Source organism: Oncorhynchus masou, chromosome 27 (assembly GCF_036934945.1).
Source record: "Oncorhynchus masou masou isolate Uvic2021 chromosome 27, UVic_Omas_1.1, whole genome shotgun sequence".
In the NCBI taxonomy this organism is placed as follows: Eukaryota; Metazoa; Chordata; class Actinopteri; order Salmoniformes; family Salmonidae; genus Oncorhynchus; species Oncorhynchus masou.
The window spans coordinates 8,016,973-8,031,730 of NC_088238.1; the positions used below are offsets into that span (position 1 = coordinate 8,016,973).

General features: G+C 43.5%; 1 protein-coding gene across 1 annotated transcript in view; it reads right to left on the reverse strand.

The window, feature by feature from the left end:
- The window catches only part of irak3 (interleukin-1 receptor-associated kinase 3), a 49,425-nt gene that overhangs the window by 29,498 nt on the left and 5,169 nt on the right, over positions 1-14,758 (reverse strand). Inside the window, exons 2-8 of the mRNA XM_064939209.1 lie at positions 11,704-11,886; positions 11,081-11,115; positions 10,364-10,411; positions 6,734-6,797; positions 4,805-4,956; positions 4,540-4,604; positions 4,045-4,159 (exon numbers count right to left, since the gene is read on the reverse strand). Coding sequence (XP_064795281.1) covers positions 4,045-4,159; positions 4,540-4,604; positions 4,805-4,956; positions 6,734-6,797; positions 10,364-10,411; positions 11,081-11,115; positions 11,704-11,886 — 662 coding nt within the window. The remainder of the gene's footprint in view (positions 1-4,044; positions 4,160-4,539; positions 4,605-4,804; positions 4,957-6,733; positions 6,798-10,363; positions 10,412-11,080; positions 11,116-11,703; positions 11,887-14,758) is intronic.

Below are 14,758 nucleotides of genomic sequence, written 5' to 3' on the forward strand. Positions count from 1 at the left end.
TAACACAACCTACAACTAGAATAGGTAATACAACCTACAACTACAATAGGTAATGCAACCTACAACTACAATAGGTTATGCAACCTACAACTACAATAGGTAACACAACCTACAACAGGTAATACAACCTACAACTACAATAGGTAACACAACCTACAACTACAATAGGTAACACAACCTACAACTAGAATAGGTAACACAACCTACAACAGGTAATGCAACCTACAACTAGAATAGGTAATACAACCTACAACTAGAATAGGTAACACAACCTACAACTAGAATAGGTAACACAACCTACAACTAGAATAGGTAATACAACCTACAACTACAATAGGTAATGCAACCTACAACTACAATAGGTTATGCAACCTACAACTACAATAGGTAACACAACCTACAACAGGTAATACAACCTACAACTACAATAGGTAACACAACCTACAACTACAATAGGTAACACAACCTACAACTAGAATAGGTAACACAACCTACAACAGGTAATGCAACCTACAACTAGAATAGGTAACACAACCTACAACTAGAATAGGTAATACAACCTACAACTACAATAGGTAACACAACCTACAACTAGAATAGGTAATACAACCTACAACTACAATAGGTAATGCAACCTACAACTACAATAGGTTATGCAACCTACAACTACAATAGGTAACACAACCTACAACAGGTAATACAACCTACAACTACAATAGGTAACACAACCTACAACTACAATAGGTAACACAACCTACAACTAGAATAGGTAACACAACCTACAACAGGTAATGCAACCTACAACTAGAATAGGTAATACAACCTACAACTAGAATAGGTAACACAACCTACAACTAGAATAGGTAACACAACCTACAACTAGAATAGGTAATACAACCTACAACTACAATAGGTAATGCAACCTACAACTACAATAGGTTATGCAACCTACAACTACAATAGGTAACACAACCTACAACAGGTAATACAACCTACAACTACAATAGGTAACACAACCTACAACTAGAATAGGTAACACAACCTACAACTAGAATAGGTAACACAACCTACAACAGGTAATGCAACCTACAACTAGAATAGGTAATACAACCTACAACTAGAATAGGTAACACAACCTACAACTAGAATAGGTAACACAACCTACAACTACAATAGGTAACACAACCTACAACTAGAATAGGTAACACAACCTACAACTACAATAGGTAATGCAACCTACATCTACAATAGGTTATGCAACCTACAACTACAATAGGTAACACAACCTACAACAGGTAATACAACCTACAACTACAATAGGTAACACAACCTACAACTAGAATAGGTAACACAACCTACAACTACAATAGGTAATGCAACCTACATCTACAATAGGTTATGCAACCTACAACTACAATAGGTAACACAACCTACAACAGGTAATACAACCTACAACTACAATAGGTAACACAACCTACAACTAGAATAGGTAACACAACCTACAACTAGAATAAGTAATACAACCTACAACAGGTAAGAGGTAGATCATACCTGGTAGATCATACCTGGTCATGCAGTCTGTGGAACAGTGATCCATTGGGAAGGTAAGGGGTATAGAATAGAATATCTCACCTGGTCATGCAGTCTGTGGAACAGTGATCCTTTGGGAAGGTAAGGGGTATAGAATAGAATATCTCACCTGGTCATGCAGTCTGTGGAACAGTGATCCATTGGGAAGGTAAGGGGTATAGAATAGAATATCTCACCTGGTCATGCAGTCTGTGGAACAGTGATCCATTGGGAAGGTAAGGGGTATAGAATAGAATATCTCACCTGGTCATGCAGTCTGTGGAACAGTGATCCGTTGGGAAGGTAAGGGGTATAGAATAGAATATCTCACCTGGTCATGCAGTCTGTGGAACAGTGATCCGTTGGGAAGGTAAGGGGTATAGAATAGAATATCTCACCTGGTCATGCAGTCTGTGGAACAGTGATCCATTGGGAAGGTAAGGGGTATAGAATAGAATATCTCACCTGGTCATGCAGTCTGTGGAACAGTGATCCGTTGGGAAGGTAAGGGGTATAGAATAGAATATCTCACCTGGTCATGCAGTCTGTGGAACAGTGATCCATTGGGAAGGTAAGGGGTATAGAATAGAATATCTCACCTGGTCATGCAGTCTGTGGAACAGTGATCCATTGGGAAGGTAAGGGGTATAGAATAGAATATCTCACCTGGTCATGCAGTCTGTGGAACAGTGATCCATTGGGAAGGTAAGGGGTATAGAATATAATATCTCACCTGGTCATGCAGTCTGTGGAACAGTGATCCATTGGGAAGGTAAGGGGTATAGAATAGAATATCTCACCTGGTCATGCAGTCTGTGTAACAGTGATCCTTTGGGAAGGTAAGGGGTATAGAATAGAATATCTCACCTGGTCATGCAGTCTGTGGAACAGTGATCCATTGGGAAGGTAAGGGGTATAGAATAGAATATCTCACCTGGTCATGCAGTCTGTGGAACAGTGATCCATTGGGAAGGTAAGGGGTATAGAATAGAATATCTCACCTGGTCATGCAGTCTGTGGAACAGTGATCCTTTGGGAAGGTAAGGGGTATAGAATAGAATATCTCACCTGGTCATGCAGTCTGTGGAACAGTGATCCATTGGGAAGGTAAGGGGTATAGAATAGAATATCTCACCTGGTCATGCAGTCTGTGGAACAGTGATCCATTGGGAAGGTAAGGGGTATAGAATAGAATATCTCACCTGGTCATGCAGTCTGTGGAACAGTGATCCATTGGGAAGGTAAGGGGTATAGAATAGAATATCTCACCTGGTCATGCAGTCTGTGGAACAGTGATCCATTGGGAAGGTAAGGGGTATAGAATAGAATATCTCACCTGGTCATGCAGTCTGTGGAACAGTGATCCATTGGGAAGGTAAGGGGTATAGAATAGAATATCTCACCTGGTCATGCAGTCTGTGGAACAGTGATCCATTGGGAAGGTAAGGGGTATAGAATAGAATATCTCACCTGGTCATGCAGTCTGTGGAACAGTGATCCATTGGGAAGGTAAGGGGTATAGAATAGAATATCTCACCTGGTCATGCAGTCTGTGGAACAGTGATCCATTGGGAAGGTAAGGGGTATAGAATAGAATATCTCACCTGGTCATGCAGTCTGTGGAACAGTGATCCATTGGGAAGGTAAGGGGTATAGAATAGAATATCTCACCTGGTCATGCAGTCTGTGGAACAGTGATCCGTTGGGAAGGTAAGGGGTATAGAATAGAATATCTCACCTGGTCATGCAGTCTGTGGAACAGTGATCCTTTGGGAAGGTAAGGGGTATAGAATAGAATATCTCACCTGGTCATGCAGTCTGTGGAACAGTGATCCTTTGGGAAGGTAAGGGGTATAGAATAGAATATCTCACCTGGTCATGCAGTCTGTGGAACAGTGATCCGTTGGGAAGGTAAGGGGTATAGAATAGAATATCTCACCTGGTCATGCAGTCTGTGGAACAGTGATCCATTGGGAAGGTAAGGGGTATAGAATAGAATATCTCACCTGGTCATGCAGTCTGTGGAACAGTGATCCGTTGGGAAGGTAAGGGGTATAGAATAGAATATCTCACCTGGTCATGCAGTCTGTGGAACAGTGATCCTTTGGGAAGGTAAGGGGTATAGAATAGAATATCTCACCTGGTCATGCAGTCTGTGGAACAGTGATCCATTGGGAAGGTAAGGGGTATAGAATAGAATATCTCACCTGGTCATGCAGTCTGTGGAACAGTGATCCATTGGGAAGGTAAGGGGTATAGAATAGAATATCTCACCTGGTCATGCAGTCTGTGGAACAGTGATCCGTTGGGAAGGTAAGGGGTATAGAATAGAATATCTCACCTGGTCATGCAGTCTGTGGAACAGTGATCCATTGGGAAGGTAAGGGGTATAGAATAGAATATCTCACCTGGTCATGCAGTCTGTGGAACAGTGATCCGTTGGGAAGGTAAGGGGTATAGAATAGAATATCTCACCTGGTCATGCAGTCTGTGGAACAGTGATCCATTGGGAAGGTAAGGGTATACCAGCCAGTAACGATCCCCATCAGAGTAACAACCCAACAGCTCTAAGATGTTAGGATGCTGGTAGCTGAAAGATAAACAGGCAGATTTGATGATTAGTAACAGGCAGTTATATACCTTTATTTAACCAGGTAAGTCATTGACAACAGATTATTTTTATTTTTTTTACAATTAGCAGAAGATGTGTGCATGGAAGACTATTGATGCCCTAATAGATTTCAGAGGTAAATATTTACGCAGAATGGAGGATCAATGGAGTAGGTAGACATACAGAAACCATCTAAAATGGAGGATTAATGGAGTAGTTAGACATACAGAAACCATCGAAAATGGAGGATTAATGGAGTAGGTAGACATACAGAAACCATCTAAAATGGAGGATTAATGGAGTAGTTAGACATACAGAAACCATCTAAAATGAAGGATTAATGGAGTAGGTAGACATACAGATGATGAACTTCCATCTCTCTCCTGAATAGATCCCACAACTTCCTCCATGAGGCTTTCTGCACCTGTACAGACCAACGAAGAAGACCAACAAACACTTGAACTGTGTTGCGTATGTCCCCAGTCCTTTTGAAGCACATGACCAAATAAATGTCTCTCTCGTTGAATAATGACCTCTATTATATTTCATCTCCATCAAGCCAGGGTCATTTTGAAAAGATGACTTTTATAAATGGAGCACTGTATGGAGTAGGAGTGTCAGTACCTGCTTGAAGAGCTTGACAGCGAAGGTTTCATTTCCCTTTACCGCTCTGTAAACAGCAGAGAAGCTGCCCTCAGAGATCTTCATGTCCTGGTGAAAATGTCTAGTTCCCTCTATGACGTCTGAGTAGGTGATCACAAGCCTGTGGTTTCTACCTAGCAACAGAGTGAAAACACTAAGCCTGTGGTTTCTACCTAGCAACACGTTCAAAACACTAAGCCTGTGGTTTCTACTGAGCAACAAAGTGAAAACACTAAGCCTGTGGTTTCTACTGAGCAACAGAGTGAAAACACTAAACCTGTGGTTTCTACAAGGTGAGAATACTTAGAAGATACGCAGAGTAACAAGGAAAAACCTCAGCATTCTCAATAGTACTTTTACACACAATGAGTCGTATGGCTACGTCCCAAACAGCACCCTATTCCCTACGTAGTGGACTACTTTTGACCCATGGCCACTAGTTAGGGAATAGGGTGCCCATTTGGGTTGCACACTATGAAACCGGTCGTCAATGGAACCACAAAATAAAAAGGGAAGTGAAATAGGGAATTGAATACCTCTCAGAAGCTTTACTCTCATAGGATGTTCCACATAATGCCCTCAATATTAGTTATGGGTCTGTTGTGACTAGGGACCATCTCAACACATCAGTCTGTTGTAACTAGGGACCATCTCAACACATCAGTCTGTTGTAACTAGGGACCATCTCAACACATCAGTCTGTTGTATCTAGGGACCATCTTAACACATCAGTCTGTTGTAACTAGGGACCATCTCAACACATCAGTCTGTTGTAACTAGGGACCATCTCAACACATCAGTCTGTTGTAACTAGGGACCATCTCAACACATCAGTCTGTTGTAACTAGGGACCATCTCAACACATCAGTCTGTTGTAACTAGGGACCATCTCAACACATCAGTCTGTTGTAACTAGGGACCATCTCAACACATCAGTCTGTTGTAACTAGGGACCATCTCAACACATCAGTCTGTTGTAACTAGGGACCATCTTAACACATCAGTCTGTTGTAACTAGGGACCATCTCAACACATCAGTCTGTTGTAACTAGGGACCATCTCAACACATCAGTCTGTTGTAACTAGGGACCATCTCAACACATCAGTCTGTTGTAACTAGGGACCATCTCACCACATCAGTCTGTTGTAACTAGGGACCATCTCAACACATCAGTCTGCTGTAACTAGGGACCATCTCAACACATCAGTCTGTTGTATCTAGGGACCATCTCAACACATCCGTCTGTTGTAACTAGGGACCATCTCAACACATCAGTCTGTTGTAACTAGGGACCATCTCAACACATCAGTCTGTTGTATCTAGGGACCATCTCAACACATCAGTCTGCTGTAACTAGGGACCATCTCAACACATCAGTCTGTTGTAACTAGGGACCATCTCAACACATCAGTCTGTTGTATCTAGGGACCATCTCAACACATCAGTCTGTTGTAACTAGGGACCATCTCAACACATCAGTCTGTTGTAACTAGGGACCATCTCAACACATCAGTCTGTTGTAACTAGGGACCATCTCACCACATCAGTCTGCTGTAACTAGGGACCAGAGGTGTGCTGTTTTGATGACCCAACATAAGAACTGTGAGAGTACCAACATAGCACCATTAATACAATTCCTACTGAAACAATGAAATGACTCAGCAATCTAATATATTCATCTCATTAGGAATATTCAAATGTGGACAGAAAAATCACAAGACAGACAAAAAATGTTGAATTAAAGAATATTAACATGGTCCCATACATCGGATAGGTGCAGTGTTAATGTATTGTTTTACAAGGCAGTAGACACTGTTATTACAGGAACGGACTAGGCTTAAGTGCCTTGCTCAAGGGCACACGGGCAGTTTTTTCACATTGTTTGGCTCAGCAGCCTTTCAGTTATGTACCTTCACTTGACACATGATCATTAGACTGGTTCCAACCAGGTCGGGTATTGGCAGGTGGGGGTGGCTGAGAAAACAGGACGTGGCGACGAAAACACACACAACACGGAACATACAACAGACAACTGTTAGTACAGTGTAACTAAGGATGAATTACAGGGTGACACATGGACTAGCCTAAGTAGACAACAGTTACTACAGGGTGACACATGGACTAGTCTACATAGACAACAGTTATTACAGGGTGACACATGGACTAGTCTACATAGACAACAGTTATTACAGGGCGACACATGGACTAGCCTAAGTAGACAACAGTTACTACAGGGTGACACATGGACTAGTCTACATAGACAACAGTTACTACAGGGCGACACATGGACTAGTCTACATAGACAACAGTTATTACAGGGTGACACATGGACTAGCCTACATAGACAACAGTTATTACAGGGTGACACATGGACTTATTACAGGGTGACACATGGACTAGTCTACATAGACAACAGTTATTACAGGGCGACACATGGACTAGGCTACGTAGACAACAGTTATTACAGGGTGACACATGGACTAGCCTAGACAACAGTTATTACAGGGTGACACATGGACTAGTCTACATAGACAACAGTTATTACAGGGTGACACATGGACTAGCCTACATAGACAACAGTTATTACAGGGTGACACATGGACTAGTCTACATAGACAACAGTTATTACAGGGTGACACATGGACTAGTCTACATAGACAACAGTTATTACAGGGTGACACATGGACTAGTCTACATAGACAACAGTTATTACAGGGTGACACATGGACTAGTCTACATAGACAACAGTTATTACAGGGTGACACATGGACTAGGCTACATAGACAACAGTTATTACAGGGTGACACATGGACTAGTCTACATAGACAACAGTTATTACAGGGTGACACATGGACTAGCCTACATAGACAACAGTTATTACAGGGTGACACATGGACTAGTCTACATAGACAACAGTTATTACAGGGTGACACATGGACTAGTCTACATAGACACCAGTGTAACTACATGAATTACAGGGTGACACATGGACTAGTCTACATAGACAACAGTTATTACAGGGTGACACATGGACTAGTCTACATAGACAACAGTTATTACAGGGTGACACATGGACTAGCCTACATAGACAACAGTTATTACAGGGTGACACATGGACTAGTCTACATAGACAACAGTTATTACAGGGTGACACATGGACTAGCCTACATAGACAACAGTTATTACAGGGTGACACATGGACTAGCCTACGTAGACAACAGTTATTACAGGGTGACACATGGACTACTCTACATAGACAACAGTTATTACAGGGTGACACATGGACTAGCCTACATAGACAACAGTTATTACAGGGTGACACATGGACTAGTCTACATAGACAACAGTTATTACAGGGTGACACATGGACTAGTCTACATAGACAACAGTTATTACAGGGCGACACATGGACTAGCCTACATAGACAACAGTTATTACAGGGTGACACATGGACTAGTCTACATAGACAACAGTTATTACAGGGTGACACATGGACTAGGCTACATAGACAACAGTTATTACAGGGTGATAACTGTTATGGATCATAACATTATAAGTTGATCATAACTAGTAGCCTATCACAGGTGAGGAGGGGAGGGGTTTGATTAATAGATATATCATGACATGACTAGTAGCCTATCACAGGTGAGGAGGGGAGGGGTTTGATTAATTTATATATCATGACACGACTAGTAGCCTATCACAGGTGAGGAGGGGAGGGGTTTGATTAATAGATATATCATGACATGACTAGTAGCCTATCACAGGTGAGGAGGGGAGGGGTTTGATTAATAGATATATCATGACATGACTAGTAGCCTATCACAGGTGAGGAGGGGAGGGGTTTGATTAATTTATATATCATGACATGACTAGTAGCCTATCATGGGTGAGGAGGGGAGGGGTTTGATTAATAGATATATCATGACATGACTAGTAGCCTATCACAGGTGAGGAGGGGAGGGGTTTGATTCATTTATATATCATGACACGACTAGTAGCCTATCACAGGTGAGGAGGGGAGGGGTTTGATTAATAGATACATCAGGACATAACTTGTAACCTACCATGGGTGAGGAGGGGAAGGGTTTGATTAATAGATATATCATGACATGACTAGTAGCCTATCACGGGTGAGGAGGGGAGGGGTTTGATTAATAGATACATCAGGACATAACTAGTAGCCTACCGTGGGTAACTGAGGAGGGGAGGGGTTTGATTAATAGATACATCAGGACATGACTCGTAGCCTACCGTGGGTAACTGAGGAGGGGAGGGGTTTGATTAATAGATACATCAGGACATGACTAGTAGCCTACCGTGGGTAAATGAGGAGGGGTTTGATTAATAGATACATCAGGACATGACTCATAGCCTACCGTGGGTAAATGAGGAGGGGTTTGATTAATAGATACATCAGGACATGACTCGTAGCCTACCGTGGGTAACTGAGGAGGGGAGGGGTTTGATTAATAGATACATCAGGACATGACTAGTAGCCTACCGTGGGTAACTGAGGAGGGGTTTGATTAATAGATACATCAGGACATGACTAGTAGCCTACCGTGGGTAACTGAGGAGGGGTTTGATTAATAGATACATCAGGACATGACTAGTAGCCTACCGTGGGTAACTGAGGGGGAGGGTTTGATTAATAGATACATCAGGACATAACTAGTAGCCTACCGTGGGTAACTGAGGGGGGGAGGGGTTTGATTAATAGATACATCAGGACATGACTCGTAGCCTACCGCGGGTAACTGAGGAGGGGTTTGATTAATAGATACATCAGGACATGACTCGTAGCCTACCGCGGGTAACTGAGGAGGGGTTTGATTAATAGATACATCAGGACATGACTAGTAGCCTACCGTGGGTAACTGAGGAGGGGTTTGATTAATAGATACATCAGGACATGACTCGTAGCCTACCGTGGGTAACTGAGGAGGGGTTTGATTAATAGATACATCAGGACATGACTAGTAGCCTACCGTGGGTAACTGAGGAGGGGTTTGATTAATAGATACATCAGGACATGACTAGTAGCCTACCGTGGGTAACTGAGGAGGGGTTTGATTAATAGATACATCAGGACATGACTAGTAGCCTACCGTGGGTAACTGAGGAGGGGTTTGATTAATAGATACATCAGGACATGACTAGTAGCCTACCGTGGGTAACTGAGGAGGGGTTTGATTAATAGATACATCAGGACATGACTAGTAGCCTACCGTGGGTAACTGAGGAGGGGTTTGATTAATAGATACATCAGGACATGACTAGTAGCCTACCGTGGGTAACTGAGGAGGGGTTTGATTAATAGATACATCAGGACATGACTAGTAGCCTACCGTGGGTAACTGAGGAGGGGAGGGGTTTGATTAATAGATAGATCAGGACATGACTAGTAGCCTACCGTGGGTAACTGAGGAGGGAGGGGTTTGATTAATAGATACATCAGGACATGACTAGTAGCCTACCGTGGGTAACTGAGGAGGGGTTTGATTAATAGATACATCAGGACATGACTAGTAGCCTACCGTGGGTGACTGAGGAGGGGTTTGATTAATAGATACATCAGGACATGACTAGTAGCCTACCGTGGGTAACTGAGGAGGGGAGGGGTTTGATTAATAGATACATCAGGACATGACTAGTAGCCTACCGTGGGTAACTGAGGAGGGGAGGGGTTTGATTAATAGATACATCAGGACATGACTAGTAGCCTACCGTGGGTAACTGAGGAGGGGTTTGATTAATAGATAGATCAGGACATGACTAGTAGCCTACCGTGGGTAACTGAGGAGGGGTTTGATTAATAGATACATCAGGACATGACTAGTAGCCTACCGTGGGTAACTGAGGAGGGGAGGGGTTTGATTAATAGATACATCAGGACATGACTAGTAGCCTACCGTGGGTAACTGAGGAGGGGTTTGATTAATAGATAGATCAGGACATGACTAGTAGCCTACCGTGGGTAAATGAGGAGGGGTTTGATTAATAGATAGATCAGGACATGACTAGTAGCCTACCGTGGGTAACTGAGGAGGGGTTTGATTAATAGATACATCAGGACATGACTAGTAGCCTACCGTGGGTAAATGAGGAGGGGAGGGGTTTGATTAATAGATACATCAGGACATGACTAGTAGCCTACCGTGGGTAACTGAGGGGGAGTGGGTTTGATTAATAGATAGATCAGGACATGACTCGTAGCCTACCGTGGGTAACTGAGGAGGGGCATTAATAGATACATTTGATGGACCACTGTTGGGAAGGAATGGTGTAACTGAAAGGACAACATATTTGTTAATACATTTACATTTACATTTATGACTTTAGCCTAGACCGTGGGTATCTGAGCGACTTAGTTAATTATTATTATTTTTGATTAATAGATTTATTTAACTAGGCAAGACAGAACACATTCTTATTTTCGTAACTGAGGAGGGGAGGCATTATCCCTGCCTACCGTGGGTAACTGAGGGGAACAGTCCCTGCTGCTTAACTGGTCCACTGTTCAGGGGAGAACGGATTTGTACTTGTCGTTTGAACTCACAACCTTCCGGTTACTAGTCCAACGCTCTAACCACTAGGCTACCCTTTTATTGACCACGAACGACATCGACCTACATTATCAACCATTAGTGTAGCAGGACACTGAAAATGCTCAGTCTGGCAGATTGCTAAATGTTGTGTTGACAGTGTTGAGCGCTTTGCACACGAATAGAGGAAGTTTACGCAACAATGGCATTACAGAAGTGAAACCTTCAGTGAAATAAACAAGCTACAGTTCTGGAAGTGGTAACGTGTGGAATACAATAGGAAACTGACACAAACTGCAGGCGTTGTATAGCTCTAGTAATAGTCCCCTTACCTTGAGGAATAAAGAGCTGTAGAGCTCTGTAGTGACCCATATCCTCCAACACCTTCACAAGGTCCCCGACCGTTTTGTTCTGTTGCGCCCACGACCAGATGAGTTCTCGCGTGGGGCTCTTGCCTATTGCCTCCAGCCTCTCGGTGCGTCGCACCTCCGTCCAACTTGGCACGATACGAGCAGCTGAAGGGGGATAGATAAAGGAGAGAAATAAGCGTGTTAACAACAGGGAACACGTTCTTATAGTGCGTGGGCGTATCGGCCGTCTGGCAATTCTGGCAAATGCCAGAAGGGCCGGACCATCTTTTAACAGGGTGGGCTGGTCGAAATTGATCCAAAAATGTTTAACTTTTAACCAAAATATATATTTATAAAAAAATGACACAGCTGGTGATTTTATATGACTTTTGCTCAATTTCTCTGTTGTTATAATAATCTATACTGAGCATTTGGCTGACCAGTGAGCAATGGTCGGCTTGCCTAACAAGATGGGTCAGGACAGTTTTCTGATTGGCTGAGCTGAGGTGGAGCAAATTCACATTCAAAGTCAAACGCAGATTATCAAAGAGAGTGAGACCCGCTCTCTGTCAGTCACTCTGTCAGTCACTTATCAGTGAGATCCTTATGAGTGAGACACTCTCTGTCAGTCACTTATCACTTATCAGTGAGACCACTCTCTGTCAGTCACTTATCAGTGAGACCCACTCAGTCACTTATCAGTGAGACCCGCTCTCTGTCAATCACTTATGAGTGAGACCTGCTCTCTGTCAGTCACTCTGTCAGTCACTTATCAGTGAGACCCGCTCTCTGTCAATCACTTATGAGTGAGACCTGCTCTCTGTCAGTCACTCTGTCAGTCACTTATCAGTGAGACCTTCTCTCTGTCAGTCACTTATCAGTGAGACCCGCTCTCTGTCAATCACTTATGAGTGAGACCCGCTCTCTGTCAATCACTTATCAGTGAGACCCACTCTCTGTCAATCACTTATCAGTGAGACCCACTCTCTGTCAGTCACTTATCAGTGAGACCCACTCTCTGTCAATCACTTATCAGTGAGACCCACTCTCTGTCAGTCACTTATCAGTGAGACCCACTCTCTGTCAGTCACTTATCAGTGAGACCCACTCTCTGTCAGTCACTTATCAGTGAGACCCACTCTCTGTCAGTCACTTATCAGTGAGACCCACTCTCTGTCAGTCACTTATCAGTGAGACCCGCTCTCTGTCAGTCACTTATCAGTGAGACCCGCTCTCTGTCAATCACTTATGAGTGAGACCTGCTCTCTGTCAGTCACTCTGTCAGTCACTTATCAGTGAGACCCACTCTCTGTCAGTCACTTATCAGTGAGACCCACTCTCTGTCAGTCACTTATCAGTGACCCACTCTCTGTCAGTCACTTATCAGTGAGACCTGCTCTCTGTCAGTCACTTATCAGTGAGACCCACTCTCTGTCAGTCACTTATCAGTGAGACCCACTCTCTGTCAGTCACTTATCAGTGAGACCCGCTCTCTGTCAATCACTTATGAGTGAGACCCGCTCTCTGTCAGTTATTCTGTCAGTCACTTATCAGTGAGACCCGCTCTCTGTCAGTCACTTATCAGTGAGACCCACTCTCTGTCAGTCACTTATCAGTGAGACCTGCTCTCTGTCAGTCACTTTGTCAGTCACTTATCAGTGAGACCCACTATCTGTCAGTCACTCTGTCAGTCACTTATCAGTGAGACCTGCTCTCTGTCAGTCACTTATCAGTGAGACCAGAACAGAAGATCACATATCAAAGAGTGAGACCAGCTCTCTGTCAGAACAGGAAATCACATATCAAAGAGTGAGACCAGCTCTCTGTCAGAACAGATCACATATCAGAGTGAGACCTGCTCTCTGTCAACACATCACATATCAGTCACTCTGTCAGAAGAGATCACTTATCAAAGAGTGAGACCAGCTCTCTGTCAGTCACTTATCAGTGAGACCAGTGAGACTCTCTGTCAGAACAGATCACATATCAGTGAGACCAGCTCTCCGTCAGATCACATATCAAAGAGTGAGACCAGCTCTCTGTCAGTCACTATCAGTGTGAGACCAGCTCTCTGTCAGAACAGTCACATATCAGTGAGACCAGCTCTCTGTCAGTCACATATCAGTGAGACCAGCTCTCTGTCAGAATCAGTGAGACCAGTCAGTCACATATCAGTGAGACCAGCTCTCTGTCAGTCACATATCAGAGTGAGACCAGCTCTCTGTCAGAACAGATCACTTATCAGAGTGAGACCAGCTCTCTGTCAGAACAGATCACATATCAGAGTGAGACCAGCTCTCTGTCAGTCACATATCAGTGAGACCAGCTCTCTGTCAGTCACAGATCACATATCAGTGAGACCAGCTCTCTGTCAGAACAGATCACTTATCAGTGAGACCAGCTCTCTGTCAGAACAGATCACATATCAGTGAGACCAGCTCTCTGTCAGAACAGATCACATATCAGAGTGAGACCAGCTCTCTGTCAGAACAGATCACATATCAGAGTGAGACCAGCTCTCTGTCAGAACAGATCACATATCAGAGTGAGACCAGCTCTCTGTCAGAACAGATCACATATCAGTGAGACCAGCTCTCTGTCAGAACAGATCACATATCAGAGTGAGACCAGCTCTCTGTCAGAACAGATCACATATCAAGAGTGAGACCAGCTCTCTGTCAGAACAGATCACATATCAGAGTGAGACCAGAACTCTGTCAGAACAGATCACATATCAAAGAGTGAGACCAGCTCTCTGTCAGAACAGGAAATCACATATCAAAGAGTGAGACCAGCTCTCTGTCAGAACAGATCACATATCAGAGTGAGACCAGCTCTCTGTCAGAACAGATCACATATCAGAGTGAGACCAGCTCTCTGTCAGAACAGATCACATATCAGAGAGTGAGACCAGCTCTCTGTCAGAACAGATCACATATCAGAGTGAGACCAGCTCTCTGTCAGAACAGATCACATATCAGAGTGAGACCAGCTCTCTGTCAGAACAGATCACATATCAGAGTGAGACCAGCTCTCT